This window comes from Melanostigma gelatinosum (genome assembly GCF_949748355.1).
Source record: "Melanostigma gelatinosum genome assembly, chromosome: 11".
In the NCBI taxonomy this organism is placed as follows: Eukaryota; Metazoa; Chordata; class Actinopteri; order Perciformes; family Zoarcidae; genus Melanostigma; species Melanostigma gelatinosum.
The window spans coordinates 20,194,493-20,217,053 of NC_136644.1; the positions used below are offsets into that span (position 1 = coordinate 20,194,493).

The 22,561-nt window shown below is 43.2% G+C and overlaps 1 protein-coding gene across 1 annotated transcript in view; it reads right to left on the reverse strand.

Annotated features, from left to right (window-relative positions):
• Positions 1 to 22,561, reverse strand: part of lrba (LPS-responsive vesicle trafficking, beach and anchor containing) — a 170,130-nt gene that overhangs the window by 74,636 nt on the left and 72,933 nt on the right. Inside the window, exons 36-37 of the mRNA XM_079278784.1 lie at positions 14,599 to 14,765; positions 710 to 834 (exon numbers count right to left, since the gene is read on the reverse strand). Coding sequence (XP_079134910.1) covers positions 710 to 834; positions 14,599 to 14,765 — 292 coding nt within the window. The remainder of the gene's footprint in view (positions 1 to 709; positions 835 to 14,598; positions 14,766 to 22,561) is intronic.

Sequence of the window (22,561 nt, forward strand, 5' to 3'; positions counted from 1 at the left end):
TAGTTTAAATGAGAACGCTGTACTTTGGGTAAAAGCAGAGTATTGGCAAAGTTGTTTTTTCCACACCCCATTCAACACATCTGAAGAGTACAATGTGGACTCTCTTCAACGATGTTCGGTAGACTGCAATCTGTGTTTACTAGTCTGCTAATTAAGCTGAAGGACCAATACAACTTATCACAATGAATCAATGACTTCATCGTAACTACACACCTCAACACTCATTTTAATTTGAATATTCTATTATGTTTACCTCTGATCTAAAACTATTCTGTAAGAAAATGCATCAAAAAGCAAGAATCCCAAAATGATCTCTGAGTCGAACACAAAAAAAATGTCAACAAGGGAACAAAATATAGGAGCGTGAATGCTACTTACCACTGGTATAAGCCACTGTTATGCAGCGAAGAAAAAAAGACAAAAATTCACATTTCATTTGATTCATAGCCACTTAGCTGAAAACTGAATTCCTGAGCAAAGCACGCTACAGATACAGTTGATTGTTAGTCCAGCGTTGCCTAATGGGAGGCAGAGTATTAAACTACCTTTGTGAAATCTAAATGACGGTGTTATTTTACAGCCTTGTTGTGCAATAAATCTTTTATTGCAACGCAAAGACTCATTTTTATTACCTTGTACCTGGTGCTACCACCAAGTGAGTAAGAAGGAGCGCAACCAACAGGAAGGGGACTTGGTGGATGGGACTGACCGTGTTCGGCCGCGGCTTTGAGCGTAGCCTCTGAGTGAGTGGATCCGGAGGGGTTCCTGATGAAGCGACGTCGCCGCCTTAAATCGTCCTCCCAGTAGTCCAGGCGCCAGAACTCCCTCGGCCGGCTGCAGCGAGACAGAGGTAGCACATGTGTTAGCAATTACCAGCCAGCATGGTATAGCAGCACAGCATTAGCGCTTGGTCCGAGCAAGCGTACATAAAGACAGCATTGTGTTTGCTGGGTTTTTTTTTAACCCTCAGAATAACTCTTTAAAAACAGTCCCTTAGACACAAGCTTGCAACCCAAATCATTGGACTCGACAATGACGGTATCTCCATCTAAAGAGACCACGGTGCTCCTTTTTCATTCATTTTTCCTCCTCTCTCTGTGAGATGGTGAACTGAGCAGTAAGTGCATCACAGTGGAAGGAGCGTGATCATTTTCCACACACTTCTAGGGCACATGCCTCCATTCTAGGCTCATTTCAAGCCCAGCGGGATACCTCTTGTCAGGACTCATGGCTAGCAGGATAAGGAGAAGGCCATTACAAACACAGAGGAGGGGGGGGGGGGGTGGATAGCATTACCAATATTAATCAATGTCTACAGCACCCAATTCACATCTCCATTTACCGGTCAGTAAATCATTCCGCTCTCAAGGCAAAGAAAGTGTTAACTTTTAATGAGGAGTCATTGCCACATAGCATTGCACGTGTACACTGTGTACCTGTCTATCATGAAATATCTCTTCTATTTTTGAAAGTGGTTTATTTAAAACACAATCTAAAATATTCATTACCCCCATGGCTTGGAGGCACCACAAAGCGTAATAAAATCATTTTTCTCATGACATGTTTCTTTTTCAGTTTAAAGGGTTTTTAATTTGAAGAACTTTTTCGTGCAAAACAAAAATGTTTATGTGGCATTAGGCAGCACAAAAAGCCACTCTTTTTAACTGTGAAAACATCTCATGCGTTAATGATTAACAAGTCAGTTGGGAGGGGAAAACAACATGCGCTTGGGTCTTTAGTGAGACTAAATCCCGACTGTGTGACTCAAGTCAAATCGTCATTTTATTAATACTAAATGTTCTCATGAGGAAAACACTTTTAGGAAATAAGAAAATCCTAGTCTAGGCTTGTCCTGGAGTTGACTTTGTTTGTATTTGTTCAATCGCAGTTATTCCTAAAATCCACCCAAACTATTTGCTACGATTTCGTAAAATACTGTAAATCTTTTCAAATCTGCTGGGCTGTGCAAAAAATGAAAACACAACTCCAGCAGGATCTACGCTCTCATGAATCATACAGTAAATTAAGATTTGTGCTACCTAAAAACCATGTGGGTGCAAAACGGTTTTATATTCCATAGACTAACCTTTTTGAAAAGATTAAAAGCACAAAATAAAGGCGCAAACCCAGATTTAATTGATTCAAAACATTTCTCAACTAATAAAAACAAAAGCATGACCAGGTTTATTCATAACTGGCTGCAGTGCATCCTGTGAAGGTGTAAAAGACAGTTTATGGTTTCAGTGGCATAAACTATGACGGGAGAACCCCTCCATACTTTATGTGATCTACTCTTGAACGCTGCTCTGGCCGGGGGCTCCTCACAAATCTTCAGTTCAACACCAACGCTCACACAGGGGCCTCGCAAAGGGAAAGGAGCTTTACGCAAGAAAATAAATACAATTTCCAAGCGGGTACTTTGAAACCCCGGCATGCCCTGGCAAATGAAAACCATTGATTATTTGATTTATCTGGACAGAAGAAAAAGAATTCTGTCTCAAAATGCTTGATGACGAGTGGAGGGCTGCCGCTGCTCATATCTTGAGTCCGCATGTAAATTCAGTGCATAGAAGACCATTGAGAGCACGATGTGGGAAGATGTTTGGGATATTTTCAAAACAGCATGAATGGAAATGTAGATATTGTATATTCAGAGCAGTGAATCAAGTGTGCGTGTGTGTGTGTGTGCGAGTGCGTGTAGGTGTGTGTGTAGGTGTGTGTGTGTGTGTGTGTGTGCGGAGGTCTGTGCAAGACCAGATTTCTCACCAGTGACAAAGACCCCGCTCCGTGTTTGTGTGTGATAGTCTCTGAACGCAAATGGCCACTTCATCATCCTGCCTGCACCGGTATTCATCTATGAAAATAATTATCAAGGTTGTGCATGGCGCACAGCTCCGAATCAGGACGCACTCGTCTCTCATCTCATGGAAGAGAGGGGGGGGGGGGGGGGGGTCTGTCTGATTCACACAATACACATTAATCCATCAGGAGGGGAACCATTGGCTGGAGTAATTAGTCAAAGCATTGGGGGGGGGGGGGGGAGACCACCTCTGCCAGTCATATTCATCCAGCGTAGAGGCGACAATGGAAGTCCTAATGATGGGGTGCTGGAAGAGGTGGACGCGCGATGAAAGATACCTCGTCATCAATCCCCAATGAGAGCGCCGCCGTAACGAGAATGGAGATGTACGGCGCTATGCAACCCCCATACCACACACCGAGTGTGTTTCCACAAGCAGGATCAATTATTCAGAGCTCATCCATCCTCCTAGGGCATCCTTGGCAGAATTTACTGAGGCGCCATTCTCCAAAATATCAACAATTAAAATAACAAAAGGGCCGGCGTTGTGCCGCGGCTCACGCCGACCACTTGTGTAATTAGTAATTAGTTTGGTCATAAAAGGTGTCTGGAAGGCCGGCTCGTTAAGCCCGAAGTGACGGTTGTCTGATGATGAAAGTAGGGGAGAGAAAATCTGACGTGTTCTTTTTAAATCTGGGCAAAACTTTGACAACACTGCAAGCTCTGAGTGTGTGTGTACTTTAGAGAATGTGTTTGGCCTTTCTAATGTAGACCACATTGGCTACTGATGAATCAGAGTCCGGAAGAGTTTTATGTGAAGTAGTAAATAGTGATTACCTTTTTCTCTGTCTCTCTCTCTCTCTCTTTTTTTCAAACATCTTTTGGATGCTGTTCAGGGCTCTGGAGTTGCACATTTGAGAAAGTTTACCAACACAGAGGACTAATGGGGAAGTTCAAGTTGCTCCTTTTATGTGGCCCTGATGCTTTTCCCCCCTAATCAGGTAACAAAAAACAGTTACGCCTTCAATTTAACAAACTCAACAAAAAAACACCTTCACGCTGCAAGGAGACACTTTGCTGGTTCAAGATTAATAAACGGCTTATTTTGGAAAGATGAGCGTTTAGAGAAGTGGAGGGACAAGTGAACTACAACGACGTAAACTATCGTCCAACACATGGGACCGGTTTACCCAAATAACTAGCAAGACGCACGTTCATTTGCAATATTGTATAAACCCCAGTATGATTTGTCAGCCTGTTACTATTACACCAAATAATAAAACATTAGAAATACATACCGTAATCTTATACAGAGTGTATATTTTTTTCCGTCCTTTGTTGACGATTACAGTATCCTCCTGCAGGGTTATTTTCCCTTGGGGGGGTATTAAGGTTTAATCTTGTCCTAAATATAATACGAATCTGGCATTAAGAAACACGAACATAAACAATCCCAATCCACTTTCAAGTCCTCTCTATTAATCATCATATGTTATTGGAATTATCAAACAGCCAGTTTTAACATGCTAACAGATTCTCTCTGCAGGTCCTGAAAGTTCCACAGCACTGATATTTATATGGCACAATTGTTCATTTGCTGACGAGGACAAACGACCGCCGTCCATCAAGATTCAATCAGACAGCGTTGTTTAAGAGACAGATGCATCGCTTTTTGTTGTTGTTTTGGGGTTTTTTTTGGTGGGGGGGGGTGCAATTCCAGTTTTTAAACAGACACAAGAAACTGATATTAGACAAAGAAAAGCATCAGATATCCTTCTTGGCTATTTTATATCGTTTCATTTGAATTCAGCTACCTAGGAAAGGTAGGACGGAGAGGGAGCGAGAATATTACTCCATTTGCACGGGTTTGCTTTAAAAGCATTCAATGTTATGTAAATGATAAAATGACCTCTATCACAGCAAGCAGGGTGAATGTGCTTTCATATATCACCACAAGCGACTGCACTTCGGCACAAACAGTCATTCATAACCTTTCTGCTAAATTAATTTGGGCACAGTCAATGAGAGCCGCATATGCAGAGGACATTTCTCGCCTTCCTTATTCGATATTAATGCCAGTTCCTATTGGCAGCCCTCAAATTGCTCAAACATTGCTGCTATCCCCAAGATCACTTTGCTTTGATTTGCATAAACCATGTGTTTAGAAGAAACGGGAGAGCAGCGATAGATTGAGGATTTGTCATGTTGAGGACTGGTTGCTCGAGCACTGGCTCTTTATCAAGCGGTGGCAGCGATCACATAGACGCCATCTCCAGACTCAAATTAAAATGAAACAGGACCAAATACCTTCCCACTGAAATTGTTTGGCATGATTAAGTCTCGCCGAAGTGATTTTCTACATGTGCATTAATGCTGTGCCTTCCCACTCCAATGAGGTTTGCAGGGGCCCTTCTACATGTGCGTATGTTAATTCACCTCAGCTAATGTTGTTGACAACATTTACCAGAGGTAATGTCAGGGTCACAGACCCGGCAACGTTTCCATCTTATCCCCTTAAATGACAGTGCATGGGTCATTTTGCCCATCATTATTAATCCCAGGATTGAATTATTTAATTTGTCTATTTTTAATATGAATTTAAACAACGCGATCCAACACCACAACAGATCGGGGATGACGAGTTGTAAAAACAGATTGAGTAAAATAGTACGCACGTGATTAGAGAGAAGAAAAACCAATCTCAATCTGAGATGTGAGCTGAAGAATTCAGCCACACTGAGACAAAGTCCATGTACATTAACATCTTTTGCTTTCATATCACTCTTGTTAACTCCCCTTTCACAAGAGTGCACACACTCATTACTGAGACAACATAAGCACCCACCACTCCTCCCAATTAACTCCAATTTATCCAAGAGCTTTCAAAAAGCGATCTAGAAAAGAAAAAAAGAAGAAGAAAGAGGGACTGATACTGCATCTCTGCAACATCGCCGGCTTGCGAGGATCAAAGTAGTCCCATGGGTGGGAGGCAAACGGCTTCAGACTCCCCACAATGCAGTGCAGCCAAATGAAATAATGCAAATCGAGCCCTAATTACCACCAGCTTAGTGCGCAGCTTCCAATTAGCAGCAATTACACTCAGTGTAAATTCACCAGCAGAAAGCCAGACAATCACACACTAATTATATCAGACTTCATGCGAAAGAGAAAGCATCGTGTTTACTGAGGTAGTAAATATTGACCAAAGAACAGAATGTTGCAGTAAAAAAAAAACACAAAAAAGAAAGAGCGCTCTTATTGTTAAATGTTAGAATAGCTTCCCGGTTTGCATTATTAGAATTATCTAAGCATCACTCCATAATAAATAGTGTATACACACTCCCCATGCTGCATCACTGAAGTGGTACCATCTGTATTTTTGATATAGGGTCACATTTTTCCTGTGATTTTGACAACATGCATTTAGGGCCATTTATCACCACTACTGCGAGGTAATGAGGGCATCCACTGGACCAGAGTTGCATAATTCTGCCATTACTGGCCCATTGTAATAATCTTCTGACCTCTAGCTTTCAGAGCTGAACTTGAACGCTTTGACAAATCTGAACACACACACCAAACGTTTCCAACACACACCAAAAGAGAAGCTCACAGCGGAGAAGCTCACGGTCAGCTGACATCGGGAGTCAAAGGAGGACTTCTTTTTTTTTGTGAGGGGCTTAAAACTAACAGCACACATTAGTCCATGTTTAACCTGTACCCCCTTAAATGTCAAAACCAGTTCGGGATCTCACTTTCAAATGAACTAAAAAAAACACTTATTTTGAAATGTATTGCTTTTTTTTAGAAGCAATACATTCCAGCTTAGTTCATGATTTTGAAACCACAGAAAACTGGTAAAAGTTAAACTGATCTTTCTTGTTAAGTATACAGTTTATAAAACAATCTCCATTGAACTCTCTCTGCTAGTCTGTTGTGAGGCCTGCTTCAGGACAACAAGGCTCGACAATCTCATCTAGCGAGACTGTCTGCTATTCATGAGCACCTCCTTCCATCATACGGCTGTGCCCATTATACAGCACTTACATCGCTCTGTGTGTGTGTGTGTGTGTGTGTGTGTGTGTGTGTGTGTGTGTGTGTGTGTCAAGTGCAGCAATTCCTTTGCCAGGTGATTGAGACGATCATATAAACAGAAGTCTGACTAACTATTATGGCGATGTAGTTATCTCTTCATTCGAGAGGGGGAAACAGAGCATCAGCGCTGAATTTTAAACAGTACATTTCTTTCAGTGAATCATTATGTTGCTGGTATTGGGGGGGGGGGGGGGTTTGTACAGTTTAATATTTCCTCGCGATCGTCAGCCATTGTAGTCTACCGCAGTCAGACTTTCAGCTTGATCACACTGTTTAAAATGCTTACAATTGTTTTAGACTTTGTAAAGCTACATTCTTATTCTGTTGACTTTAACCTTCCATCATTCCAAGTGTGTATCTATAGATTCTACACAAAATCCCTGCAGCATGAATAAAATGGTCCGAGCATCCATCATCAGTGTCGGCTCTTAACATCACAGATCTCACATATTGAACTCCTCTCGGGTCTGATCCTCTTGAGGTGTTGCTGAACTTGAACTCAGACACAGGGGTGGGGGGGGGGGGGTGTATCGTAAATCCGCAGCTGAAGATCTATGAGGAAAGGATGATCCTCAGTCTTCCGCTCTCTTCGCAGCGCATGTTGGTATTTTATGTGGCCTTTTTTTTCCTGCTTTAGTTGCTGGAGAAAGAGCTGGATTCTACAGATAAAGGCCTTTTTTTTTTGGCAAATGCTGAAAGTAGCAAAATAAATGACCTGCTGGTACCGGGGTGTAATTACAGCGGCTGGAAGAATACCAATCTATCACGAGGACGGGGGAGGAGGGGGCTGACATGCTGCAAAGGTTAGTCAAAGGAGATAGCCTTTGACTAACTACTGGACCCGGACAATCGATACTCTGCAGATATTGCATCCAGGGAGAAAGGAGGAAAAAATAAAAAAAAAGCCCTAAAAACTTCCCAAATGGCTTTTCATTCAGATATTGATCAGCACCCTTTTATCATGACCTTGTTCCACCAAGGCCATATACTTTCTTAAGGGTATATGAAACTCATAAATCTGAGAGTTGCTACAGAGTCACACCGGGCCTGTGAGCAGCGAGGCAGGATGGTGTAATTGGTCTTTCAGGGATGGCGGCCCTCCTTCATACTTCATAGGAAGGATTCCATTAGCTTTCTGAGCTGCTAGGAAGACGACGAACACTACGGACGGCGTTAACACGAAGAAGCGCGTCTAAAAGATGTAAAAAGGGGTCGTATAAAGTCATGTTGCTACTCTGTAGTTTCCAGCAGTGGATCACCACCAATGTACCGGCTATGATGCAGCATCCGCCTCAAAGTCAAAAATAGCTAACAGTTAGATAAAAGGTACGATTGCTCAAATCTAAACATGCAAACTACATCAAACCTTCCCAACAGGATCACCGTTTCGTATCATAATTAATTGTTATAACTGACATATTTGGACAAATCAATGGAATCAAAACTAAATCGATAAATTCCTGCACTAGAATTACCGCCTTGTGGTTGTATGCCTCCGTCTGTTTAAAATACCATCCCTTCATAATTTCATCCATTAAGAAACTTATGGGAAATTGTTCTAATTAGCGTGTCAATTCTTGAATTATGGTCAACTGTTTTTCCTCGAGTCATGGTAGACATTTGTGCTAAATTTGAGGAAATTCCCTCCCGGCATTCCTGAGATACCGCGTTCACGTGAATGGAACGAGACAGACGGACTGACAACCCAAAAACATAATGTCTGGCACGGCGGAGGCATAAAAAAAAAAAACTGCCTTTTTCTCATTTTAAAAATGATCCACCGAGCGTAGTTTTTGAAATCTCTGTCTGACCTGCAACACTTAACCACGCGAACATGTGGACATCATCAGCCGTTAATATGTTCCACCATGACACGTTGTTACTATTCCTTACAGCCCCAGCCACTGTACTGTATATACAGTCGAGGTAAATGTTATCATTAAGGCTATATTCTATTCCATATCCATGAGCCAGACTGCACGGTAGGGCCTTCATGGCACGTTATTTTATGTAACTGATGGATCGCAAGTCCGTCAAACTGGAACATTCTCCCCAGAGACCGAAGGAACATCCTTTTCGTCCCCTTCACAACTTTCTTCTGTCCCAGACGCATGTCACTGTGCATGATTAATGAGCTGGAGGGTTTCGCGTGGAACCCCGTTTAAGGACTTCAGTGTTGGAGATCTCTGCACGATACGAAGAGTCTCGTTTACAAAACGTCGAACGTAACCGAAGGCGGCCTCGCGTCGCTCCGTGCAGTATGTTTATGCTATATGTTTATGACTGTATCGAGGCAGATGGATGAACACAACCCGAGCCACCAGCTAATTGGTTTTGAAGTAGTCGGGGCTCGGACTAAAGGAAACAACTGTCTCTGCCTCGGATGAGACGGGAGCTGGGGACCGCTGCAGCTGCCACTGCTCAGTACATCAGGTCATGTTTGCGGTTAGATTGGAAGTATTTATAAGCAAACCAAAAGCTATTATCCGTTATAGATGATCCGTTGAGTACTGGACAGATTTACGGACCGTTTTCAATGTAAAGACGGGCTCAATTCAGAGATTATCTCATTTAAAATGAGATTAAACAGCCAGCTAGACTTCAGTTTGGTGAAACATTTAAAGATAAAAATGTGTTTGAAACAAGAAGATTAGCTACAAAGATTAGAATAAACGTAGTAAACACTGTGTGGAAACAAACCAATTAGAAAAGCTGGTGCATAAATCAGAATCAGGAAAGATTGGGGATCCAGCAACAGTGTTTATTCTTTTCTCAAATACAACAAAAGGCAATCTGATGGCCAGATAAATCAGCAGCTGCAGAGTTTTCCATCCAGCAAACAAGACACGCTCTCAACCTTTTACATTGAGATTTGTGCAATCACTCATCGCTGTGGTTTAGTGTATACTGCAGCTAGAGGAAAGGATGTGGAAAAAAAAATGTCTCGTCTTTGTCTCCATCTTAACTTTTGATGCTTCAGTAACAAATATCTCTCCCTCATCCTCTGTTCCATCCCTCCATCTCTCTCTCCATCTGTCCGTCTTCCCTCACGTGTCATGCATTTCCGAGAGTCGGTGTACTCTAAACAGTTATGTTCTTGTTTCCTATGGTTATAATCTCCACTGACGCGCTGGAGTCCCATTTCCTTTTTCAGCTCTGCGTGCACACTACCAGCGCAGCCATAATGTACACTGTGTCCATTAAACATGCACGCAAGGCAGCGCAGACGTTGAGCAGACCTCGGCTTTAACACATGCATTACATTCAGCATTATGTATCATAATTGTGATTTAAGTCTGGAATGAAAGCATACAAGTAGAGACGAATCGGGCTGCCGCAGCTTCTCACGCAATCATTTATTGAAAAGAAAAAATAAATGTCCGAAGTGCAGTAAGCGCAACTGCTGCATGTTCAGAGCATAATTAATTGATTGCTTGGGCTCAACGAGTGGGACAAAACTCACGAGGCCTGACCTAAAATGAAACTTTTTAATATTAGTGATTGATCAAATAAAAATACATGTTTTTAGTGGTTAGTTATTTTAATTGAGAAAGTCCTGTGTTTGTCATTTGAAGTGCATTTAAGTCGGTGGAAGCTTCGTCACGTATTTCAGTGAAACAAGAAGAATTTAGGAAAATATGAACCAGATTTTTAAGGGGTACGAATACACAATAAACAGTATAAGTGGCATTAACAGTATAAATATACGTATAGTATGAGAATAGGCAGATAAGGGCTAATTTGCAGATTGTGGAGACACTGAACCTTAAGTTGAGCACCCGCCGCCACTTGGTCGAATGAGTTTGAGTCATTTACAAGAAAAAAAACATGTCAAACATCCGCTAGTTTGAGGTTATTAAATGTGAGGATTGTGCTTTGATCACCAATAATGAATATCTTCGGGCATTGATGTAGAGTTGGTCTGCTGAAATTCACTATTTTCTGACATATCACAGACTAAACCATGAATCGAATAAACGCAAAAGCAATGCAAAGAATGGCTGTTAGAGAAAACAATCAGCTGGAATTGGAAAATTAACAATTAAATGACAAATTTTAGAAAATATATTCATTGTTTGTGTCATTATTAAGCATGAATGCCAAACACTTACTGGTTCCAGTATCAGACGTTATTATTCAATTTACTTTTTATCATTGCTAAATATTAATTTTAGGCTTTGGATTGTTGGGAGGACAAAACAAGCAATTTTGAGATGTGTTGGGCTGAAGAATATTGTGATTAGTATTTTTCTCCAAATAAATAAAATAATTGTCAGAAAAAGAATCCCGATACCAATTCATAATGAACACAATCGTTCATTGCAGACTTAATAATCAATAGAATGTATATAGCATCTCCTTTGCACTTACTCTGCTCATGCGTCACATATATGTTCATCTGATGGAGATATTGTGTCAAGGAAACAATATTTCCGTTATTAAAGAGATCAAATAACTCAAGCGGTAGGACAAAACCCTCAGTAAATGGTGTCTCTTCTGTATCATTAGAAGCCTTTTCTAACTGTGAACGTTCTGCTCCGGCTTCTTTCCCTCAATAGAGCGCTGGTGAAATGACATAGCACAAGATAAAATAGTAATGCTAATATCAATAGTTTGTCCATTACAGGTCAGCTAACTGTCCAGCAGAACAGTTACAAAGCTGTTCTTTTTCGATCTCACAGGGCCGATCAATACGGGGGCATACTGTTTCAATTTTGCCAGCATTGATTTTCTCTATAACGCTCCAACCCCAAAGCATTCGTCTTTCTGAAGGAAGGAAGATTTGATTTACTGAAGAAAAATTGGAGTGCACATCACAAAGATTTTTTGCCGGGGCGGGAGTGTGACATGCCAAAAGATGGATGTCCCTTGGCTGGGAAGCCTCTAGCCTAAGGGCGTCCATTAGAGCAGCGGTGCTGCAGAAAATGAGCTGCTTATATGAGGGAGGAGGAGCAGAGGAGCTGGTGCTCGAGGTGTGTGTGTGTTTCAGCTGTAGGGGAGGATTGTTGGGCTGAACCATTGGATAAAAAGGATGCTGATGCAGGCTTAAAAAAGGAAAGAAGACAAAAGGAGGAAAACAGCAAACTCCAGGGAGTATACCTAAACCTCTTCATTTTAAATAATGTTTCCATTTGTCTCAAACAGACTGGCTACATCAGTAGTCAACAGCCGCTCTGGATTAAATTTAAAAAATAAAGTGTGCACACCGTCTTCTACATCACACTTCAACCTTTTTTTCCAGCTGAAGCCACCTTCCTTTTACTTCCCTCGCTTCCTGCATTCAGAGAGAATTTCCATGGTACATTAGTCAGCCTATTAGAATGCAATAAAGAGAAGGTATGAGAGGGGAGTAGGAGGAGAGTAGTGAGAGTCCCCAGAGACTGCGAGTTGGCGTTCTCCATCATCTGCCCTCATCTCCCCTCTCTGTCCACCGACTTTGTCTAGGTGTCATATACATGAAAGATGATTCGTGACCCAAATAAACACGGCAGCAGTCTGGATGCTCAGTGGACCCAAGCTCAAAGAAAGAAGGGGGAAAAAAAATGATGAGTGATGAGGAGAGGGGGAAAAAATGACATCTGCCAGTTGTTTCATTTGTGGCTATCTTGCTAGGTGTTAATTTACTTTTTTCCTCTCTCAAAAAGACAGCAGGCTGGCATGTTGAACACCTGAGTCTCAAGGCACTGGGACAGAAACGTATGGATGAACAGGTAGTCGCCCTACCCGTCTGTGGATCTCTCTGTCTCGACACTAGATGACAGACAAGGGCACAAAAACGATAGATACCACCACCGTCTGGTGGAAGAATTCCTCCCTGGACAGCCAGCTGTAGTAGATAGTGAAACGAGAAAGAGCAAAGGACAAGGAGTGGGAGAGAAGGAGTAAAGAAATTGTATGTTGTGAGGAAGAGAGAGAGAGAGAGAACCGCAGACGAAGCAGGGGAATGGAAAAAGGAAAATCACCTCACACCTCTTCTCTCCAGAGGCCGGGGCCGCTGTAAGCTGGATATTAAGACACAAATTGCATTCAGGCGGGTCACACTGTGTCAGAAGATATTAGATGCCTGCCGTGAGGAAACAACAATTCCCATCAGCTTGTGAGAAAATAATATTTTCATTTTCAGAGTCTTTATTGAATGGAAACTTTGGGGAATTCGTTTTTATGGCGCGTGAGCAGGCAGGCAACAAAAGGTCGTAATCATAGCTGCGTATTGTCTTTGTGTTCCTGGATTTCAATTTCACAGCTGGAGAAAGCATCACGTGTATCCGTGCTTCCCCTCCCATCTGTATTCACAGGCAGGGATGTTGCTCCATCACACGTATTTGTGGAATTAGGGAACAACATCTCTTGTATTAGGACGCCTGCAGGCAGGCAGGTGCGTGTGAGTATTTTCTTTTCTTAACATGTGTCCATCTTTTGCTTTTACTTGTTCTTTTTGGGTGTTTTCAGCACCAGATGTTTCTCCAATGCCCGCATAACCACGGGCTCTGGTGCGTAGCTGCACCACCTGACCTTCACAGTAATTGACCAAAAATATTGATGTAATGGCACAGGACTGATTGTGATTTATTAAAAGAGCGCTGCACTCCAAGGCCCAGTGCCAATGGCTCCCTGCACCCATCGGCAGCCATTAGGAAAACCATCAATAGCGCAACGGCATAAAGGGCCAGTAATGGGGGACTTTTCTGGCCAGGGCTCGTAGAACACAATCTCCATAGTAAATAGCCTGGTGTGAGTACACATGACGACTCATGAAAATAAAAAAAGAGATGGAAGCAGAAGGGAGGGGAGATGGTATCAAAGAAAGAAAAATATGACAAATACACCATATCCTGATAGAAGAGGGAAAAAAACAGAAAAGAAAAAACAAAAGGCAGCCAGAGATAGACTCCTGATCCAATAGCAAACTAACCCTCGCCAGACGAGTCTCTGGAGAGTTGCTTCAGCCTAACAAGCACCAGCCAGCGGCCATCTCTCCAGCCCACCATTACCCACTACCTGCACAAACAGCCATCATTAGGGAATAGCTGCATTGCATTCTGCTGCCTGTTTGGCGAAACAAACAACGGAGGACAGGGTTCCCTCTGTTCTTAATGGGAGCGGAGCTGTTTAAATGGCTTTCATCTCTCTCTCCAGTCAATGCATCATTCAACCCACAGCTGACATTTTCACCTTTGCAAATCTAATTTAATCAAAGCCATGAGTATTGGGGGATGAGAAAGATTATGATGAGATTAAAACCATTACAGTGGTTTGAATAATTTCAAGGCTGAGAGAAATGACATGCTATGAACACGGTTCATGAAAAAAAACTAAACAGGTGCATCCTTCTTGATTAAAGGCTTTTTCTCTGCAAGGCTCACTTATTGTCTCGGAAACATCCCGACATGTGGGGAACAAAATAGAATTGTGACAAAACATAGAATCAAAGGATTATTTGTCATTTTTCACATTTACAAAAAAACATAATCAAACACCATGTACAAAGAATAGACTAAACATGTACACAAAATGCAGTGTGTGTGTGTGTGTGTGTGTGTGTGCGTGCGTGCGTGCGTGCGTGCGTGCGTGTGTGTGAAGCTAAGCAGAAAACCTCACCACCACAGAATTTTCCCCGTCATTCCACAAAATTCTAAAATATTTTACAAAGTAAAGTTTAATGGCAACAATGTAAAACGTCCCAGAATGAGCAGGGTTTTTACCTTTTGGAAGAGCTTCCCCAGGCTCCATGTTTGTCGGTCAGGATGTTGACTATCTTCTGGATGAGCTGTGTGGCCGTCATGTGGTCGCGGTACTTGGCTGCTCGGATCAGGTGGTCGCACATCTTCTCCTCATCTCGCTTCTCCGCTGCGTACTGAGCACAGTTCGACTTGGAACGAAAGAGAAAAGGTGCGTTATACATACAGACAGTGAAGGTATCACGAGCGCGTACATTGCAAAGAGGTGCACAAATGTGTCAAGAGACTGAATTATACAACATTTTAATTTGTGATTTGTGCTCGTATCTTGTGGAACCATATGCAGCAAAAACAGCTCTATAGGAAAATACAATACAGACGTATAGAAACTCCACTCGGAGTAGAACCAAATGAAAAGCATGGGGTCATTTCTGTCCTCATGTCATGTTGATTAATAACAGTGGACACGCATTTACTAAATGCCCTCCGGCACACCAAATCATACGATACCCACAATGCACAGGGAGGACATTTTTCTCTGTCGGAATTTGTTATCAGAATGGGCCTTTGAACTCTGCGGCGATGGGAAAAGTAAAACACCTTCTGAGAAATAACAGCTATAATTTGAAACAGTGTTTTGATTTCCATCTATTTCAGAATCAATTTCAAACTCACGTTGCGCTCGTAGCTTTGAAAGTATTGTTTCAAAGTTAAATCCGTATTGAAGGTGAGCAGAAGAAAAGGGACAGGGGAAAAAAACAAACACGCTCTGTATAGTAACAGCTGGCGTTGGTGCATTTATACTTTCCTCTACATGTTCTCAGAACAGCAACTAAAGCAAATAGCTGCAGTATCGAGGACAAAAGCTCATTTGATTATTAATGCGTCTTCAGTTGTGTATTAATGTCTTTATCAACCTTAAACTAACCCGTTGGTATCGGCCCAGATGCATGCAACCTGCTTTCCCAAAGTTACCAGTAAAGCGCTTTATAATGGGTCCTCCTCTTCAATTTGAACGACAACATTTCATATCCGACAGAAAATCTATAGGTATAAATCAAATTAGAGGGCCTTTCCTGCAGGCTACCGGGCCTTAATTATCAATCTATGTCTCTTTGTGTGGCATTAATGTGGGCCTTGACCTTGCAGCACGATGACCTGGGAAACAGCAAAATAAAGGGAGCACGGAGAAGGAAATTTCAGGAAGGGTTCCAAATTTTCAACCAGAGAATGCGTTGCCCTGCTGTGCGTGTGCGGCATGTCCATTAATCTTGATCAGTGGTACTGAAGGCGAGCAGGAATTGGGACAAGTAAGAAGCTGGACCAAAGGAAGGGAATAAGAGGAGAGGGTTTAAAATGCTACAATTCTAGTTACACCAAGCATTTAATTATCGCACATGTTATATAGAAAAAGATAGACTTATGTATATATGAAGAATGTATACATGATCATGAAAATGATCCATTTCGCCAAAATAAATGGTTATGTGGATTTCCGTCCTTTAAACAGATATTAGTAAGCCTATAAAGATATTTCCATCTGCCCCTGTCAGACATGTGAAGTCTGCAGTACTAATCAACAGTGCTGGGTTCAAACTCATAACCATAAACAAACACTTCATCACCTGTGCGTTGAGCCTGCCCAAACACCCAAACCCTGCATGCTGTCATGGATTCTCTCATATCCGAAGCCAAAGTCGACTGCAGCAGAAAAGGCCAAATTCACAGACTCACCCCTAAAATAACAACCAAAAAAAAGCTGAACACACCAGTTGTGCCATTAAAAGCCAACGTCGGGTTCGCTCGTAAGAGGAAAAGACAAGTCACTGTTAATTCCCGGGGTCATTCCGTAGATGTGAAGTCAGAGAGTGCACAGGGGTATTATGAAGGACTTATTACGTTATGTTATTATGAGGGTTAAAGCGAATAACCAAATCAAACCAAAGGGCAGAAACTAGAAAAGGAGCTTTTGGGGTATTTTTAAACAAACACTTCTTTCTTTCCTTTCAAGGAATGTTGAAGAAATATAAGAAGTAAATTAAAAGTATCTGTTCCTATTTGCAATTAGAAACATGCCTTTTTTTTGTGACTAAAGCGGTCAGTGTGCATATTTTGACAAGAAAATCGCCATAAAAAGACTCGCTCGGAGACAAGCGCTTACATTTACCAAGTTAAAAGAGTACAACTGAAGAAAAAGGGGACGGCGGACTCTGTTAACTTCCTACCCAGACAGCCACCAGGGCACAAACGTGCTGGCAGTGAGACAGTTATGACTTGCGACACTGTAATCATGGGCAGCACCTTCCATTACATGGCCCGGCTGACAGGCTCGCCCAGCGCGAGGGCCCGGCTCCGCCGGAGGAGACAGCTTGGTGAAGACGAAATGATAATGGCTGGCATTAATCGAGTCAATTACACAGAGTCGTGTCTCCCACAATTCATCAACAGTTGAAATAAATAACTATGGATGTGCGTTGGGAGTTTGTGGAGGAAATGGGCTGCTGGGGGAAGTGACTGGGGGAGTGGAAAGAACAGTAATCATCTCGGAAATCACATCACGAAGAAGACGGCGAAAGCTTTGAAACGTGTGAATGTTCATCATATTACCCAACCTCTTTTTGAGCCGGAGATTGCGACGCATCAGATTTTCGATGTTAAAAATTGTTGTTGTGGTTATCGCTGCCCCATCGCTCATGTTTTTGCCGTGCTGATTCTACAAAATAAGCAGGGAGGAGATGACTGTCAGTGGTGTTGTAACAGCTTCAGCCTTATCTAAATGCTGTATTTGTTGTCAGAGGATGCCTTTGGCTCCCCTCCTCCTCTCCCTCGCTGGGTTGAGAGGGTTAACCAGTATAATGGGCTGGAGAATGGAGGCTCATTACAAGATATCAGCCCTGTGTTTATCAATTAGAGTGACAGAAAAAGGTCTAGTGGTGTTTTCGTGCCACGGCGAGCCTTCGACACGCCGACTGACAGAACCGGGGTCTCGGGGTTCTGTCGGGGAACGGGAGGAAGAAACAAAACCAGCAGAGATGTTATTAAAGCGCTTGATTTGCAATCTCTTGACACTGGTGGCACATCAGGGCTGCGCACTCTCCAAGGCTGGGTTTTTGCATCCGCTGACAAGCACTCCCAGAGGGTTTCATTTACAAATGGGCAGAGAAACTGTCCAGAGGAAGGCGAGACATCGGGCTCGTCCTTGTCTGGTATCAAAGAATGCAAATATACTACAAATAAATTCCTCCCGGATCACAATGGAGGTCTAGGGAGACAAGACGGTGAAATGAGAAAGGAGGATGGGGGTCGGCAAACAAAAGTAGATGCTGAACCAGTCCACCAATTGGTTTCAAAGAGATTCCCTTGCACTTGATCTCTTGGCCTCTAGTTTTCAAATTGCAACATAAAATGCCACCGGGGGAATTCAGACAATGGGCTGGGGAAGAAACGAGTGAAAGGAAGAGGAGGGGGAGAAAAATGAGGGCTTAAAAGTACAATGGCGAACAAAAGTCACCAAATGACAATGCCTGACAGCCACTTCAATTCTGAAATGATGTCCCTGTCATGCCGTGCTCCCGAGTATTGATTTTTTTTTTCTCCGTTCTCTTGGAGCACAGGAGGGGAAAAAAATAATCTAATCCAGTTGAAATAGATCCCTCTCTGCTGGCACCGGCTCATTGCTAGCGGCCATCGAGGTTAACGCAGGCGCAACACTTATCAAAGTATCTCTCCTCCTCCTCCTCCCCTCAGTCTGTGGCTGCTCTATAATGGACAGGTCACCGGGCTCAACTGGCAGCCTCTTTCATCTCTTCTACCCAGAAGCCTCTCGTCTCTGCAAAAGCCGCACCCTCCTCGCGCCACATCAGTCTGCGTTGCTGCCATCGTTACCTCGATGACTCCGGCTCAGCGTCGAGGTCATCCCATAAGAAAAATCGTACTGTCGCCGGGAAGAGAAAAATCGTCAAATGAAGAGAGGATGCGACTGGATGAGAAATACACGTCCTCTGGGTTGGCCGTTGCCTCAAAACACAATTACAGCACAAACACAACAGCTCTGCATGTAAAGTCATTGTAACAACGAACAACAGGACATTCCCTGCTGAAAAAAAAAAAGAGACCATGTCTCTGGAAGTGGCGCAAAGTCATATTTCCGGGGAGTTAGCTGGTCACACGTAACGATGGAAGCTTCGGAGGAGGTACCTGGGGACTTTAATACGGGGGACTGAGACTACCGTTCCCCACCCGTCTTCTGTAACCCACTTCTGCTGTTCTACCTCCTGGTGTCTCGAGCAAAACAGTGCGGCAATGCTGAAAGATGGCAACTTGCTGCACATTTTGACAATATAGTCAGCGTTCTGTTTTACGAGAGCAACTGCTGTCCAGTCTTGAGTTCGTCTTTCGCCTCTTTATGAAATTTCATCCATATCCTGATGGTCGTGCCAAAACACGATCACAATTATAGACATGTTCCTGTTCTATTGTTTCCTCTCGTTCTCTTGACAGCAGTTTTGCCCATAATGAGGTGCCCGGGCCCTCCAGCCCTGCTGACATGCTACATTACAGTTGCGACAGCTACATGACAGCAAGCTACAGTTGGTGGCAGCCGTCAGTCAGACGGCTGTGAATGATGTGGCGTAAATAGCCTTCGAGAGCCTTCTGGTTCTTTGGCTCTTTCTGTGTGTGTTTGAGTAACATTTGATCAGCAGATTGATTTCCCTCACAAAGCAACTCTCGGGTTTTTGTGGAATCAATCTACTGATCCGCCTGCTGGTTGGTTATATATATATATATATATAATATATATATGGCCAACCCAGAGGACGCTATTACAGTACATCCCAATTTATATATATATGCCATCCATCCATCCATCCATCCATCCATCGGGATGTACTGTAATAGCTTAGGTCAGCTCTGGATCCAACTTAAGCTACATCGCAATTACATTACAATGTACTATCAAAGTGCATCCTCGCCCCGGGCTCTCTCTCTGTGATGCACACGTTTCCAGAGACCAGTGCTATGATAATACAGCATAATGAGCATCAGCTCAATGCTAATGTCATTAACGTGGGGAGAGGCACCAGATCGTTTTACAAGCTCAGCAGAGGGAGGGCAATGACGCCAAGCACTAATTAGCCGCTATCGTCTGGCTTTCACGGGATCTCCCAGACAGTCAATTCAATTACTCCATATAACAGCAGAAGATGAATCAAGGGGGTGTATAAAAAAATAAAAAAGCAGAAGGGAAGGGTAAGAAAGAATAGAAATGACTTGGGTCTTGCTCACTCTTGCCTATCTGGACCTTCTTATCTGCCCTTGTGCCCCTGAGCCCACCACATTTCATCCCGAATGAACAGGCCCATAAAACGAGGGAGTTCGATTTCTCTCTCCTCCTTTCTATCTCTTGGGCTCCCCTCTCCTGCCTGCTCTCCTCTGGAAGATATCAGAGTCCATCATTTGCTGTGCTGGGCAGCAGCATCCCATCCGTAGATCTCCTTCACATTAAGGATCCTTTTAGATAGAGAACCCTAAAAGGTAATTGGATTTCCCCCCTTGTTATCTTCATCTGTTTCACCCTAAGCCCACTGTAATAACTTACTCTCTGGGCCAAAGATAACTCAATTCTGTCCGAAAGAGAGAGAGAGAGGGAAAGCATATGTTATGTCTCTGTGGCACACGGGTATCTAAATCCTCCATCACTGCCTTCTAAAGGATATGAACTCTGACAAGGAGCAAACATAAATTCGTTTTTTATGTATTGAATCATTGTCTTTTCTGGTGCCTTGGCATTGCAGCGGCTGTGAAACTAAAGCATGAGCTTTTAAAAATACAGAAAAGTATAGTGAGGCAGATTATGTTCTGCCAATGCCTTAGCAGAACCTCCACACTTCCAGTGTAACACAATGACATGGCTAGTGAGTCATATCGGAGGCCTGTTTTGAGGACTTATTCCTCACAAAATAATAACTAACGTTTAGTGTCACGGCAACACAATACAAAAGGGACAACGCCTTCAAAGAAAACTGAAATACCTGAAAATTATTTCCACCCCCCCCCCCCCCCCACCCCACTCTCAAGGGGGATGTTTCATTGGCCTGTTATTTTTATTGTGGCAGTGCAAAATGAAACCGTTGGCTCTAGCAGAGCTCGTATGGAGGCAAAAATCAATACAGCAATATCAGAGCAAGACTTATCAGGGCTTCACTTCTTCTCAGAGGTCACAGAGGAGCAACTGCATTTAAGTGGGGAATTCAATTGTGAAACATAGTTTGGGACGAGCTATGCCGGGTATCTGATCGAGGACGGCTGGAGGACTGCAAAGGGAGAGTATAAGTTCCCAATGACAATACCAAAACACAGCTAAACTCAAGCCATAGCTTTCCATTTGTTGTGCATTTGCAGTCAATTGAGTGACATTTCCCCCCCCCCCCCCGACCCTATAACGCTGCACGCAGTATTGTGCTGCTGTACGCCCACCGCCTCTTATATATATTTGAAATGTGACTGTAGGGTGCAGGGTGGATAAGGAGAGCTCACAGAGTAGAACTAAATAAAACAGAAGATCCTACATCCTTGGTTCCGGTCATTTGCAAACTCTTACCAAATAAGCATCAAAGACTATTCATGTCGTGTGTTCATGCACGCTGGTAATCAGATAAATAACTGTACATTTACTGAACACTTATGTAATAACAGGACTTGAATTCATGTCAGTTAAATCGTTTATTGTTATATCCAACTATGAGAACTTGGGACAGTCAGGTTCTTATGTGCAATGTCAAACGACTGTATGCCAGGTTAGGAATCAGGGAATAAAGCCTGGGAGTTTGAGAAATAGAGAACCATCAGACGCAGAGCAGGGATCATTTGCATTGTGCAGACTGGTTGCCAGGTCTGTCTGCCAGTCAGGCAACACACTCAGACATTTTTACTTATGTTGCCACTGCATGCTATACAGACGCTTTTGCAAGACCACAACTACTGTAAAGTGTGCAGTATGGACAAAACATCTGCCACAACAACCTCGTAGAATAAAAGCATGCTCCGCCGGTCTGTGCCGATAGTGATGAGTTGAGATCATGTCAGATAATGTGTGCAAATGACTGACAAATGGAGCAGAGTGAGTAATAAGGGTTCACAAGAGCACGATGACAATTACACAGAAAAGCCGCCTATCAAAGAAAGAGCAAAACGTAGCAATCGTAGACACAACTTTGATGTGAGGAGTTGGGCCACCGCCCCCTCTGATTGACTTTCAACACTCTTAAGGGATTTTACTTTACCCGAATGTCAGAGAGACCCTTCATTGAACCTTCAAAAAACAAAACCTTTTTTTTTTTTTTTTACTGCAAAGTGGGGGCTGAAGCGGCGGGTCGACACACAGTCCGCCCTTCAGGCCGGCACCTCTCAGGTCTGTCTGCAGATTTTAGTGCTGGCGGCTTCTTGAGAAATGAGGGGAGGGAGGGGAGGATGCCATATTCCTGTCACGGGCAAAATACACCCCCAGCGGGAGTATAACGGACAGGATCCCAGCAGGAAATGGCTTTGGTGAGATCTAGAAAGCGGGTGTGGGGGGGGGGGGGGGGGGGGGGAAGGGGCAACTAAGGGTGCCCATGGGTCAGGATAGAGTTGGCCCGGCAGCTGAATGGCAACATTTGTGCTGAGAACTGGTAGGAAGAGGAGGGAGAGAAGCTTCAGGAGCAAGCCTGCAGTCAGATGGAGAGGCACGAGGATAAATTAACACTACACAATGTTTGGTTAGTGATACGTGCCAAGCTTGATCACCAGCCTCAAACTACTTCAGTGTGTATGCAAGTCTGTGTGTGTGTGTGTGTTCACGATTAGCACACGTTGAAAGCAAACATTTACCCTCTCCGTTTGCTGTGACAGATCTGAAATGGACAAGTTTTGAGTAGTCGTCGGATCAGATTCGACGCTCTCCCTTCCTTGTTTTCATTAAATATATTCACTGACGGAGCATACAGTG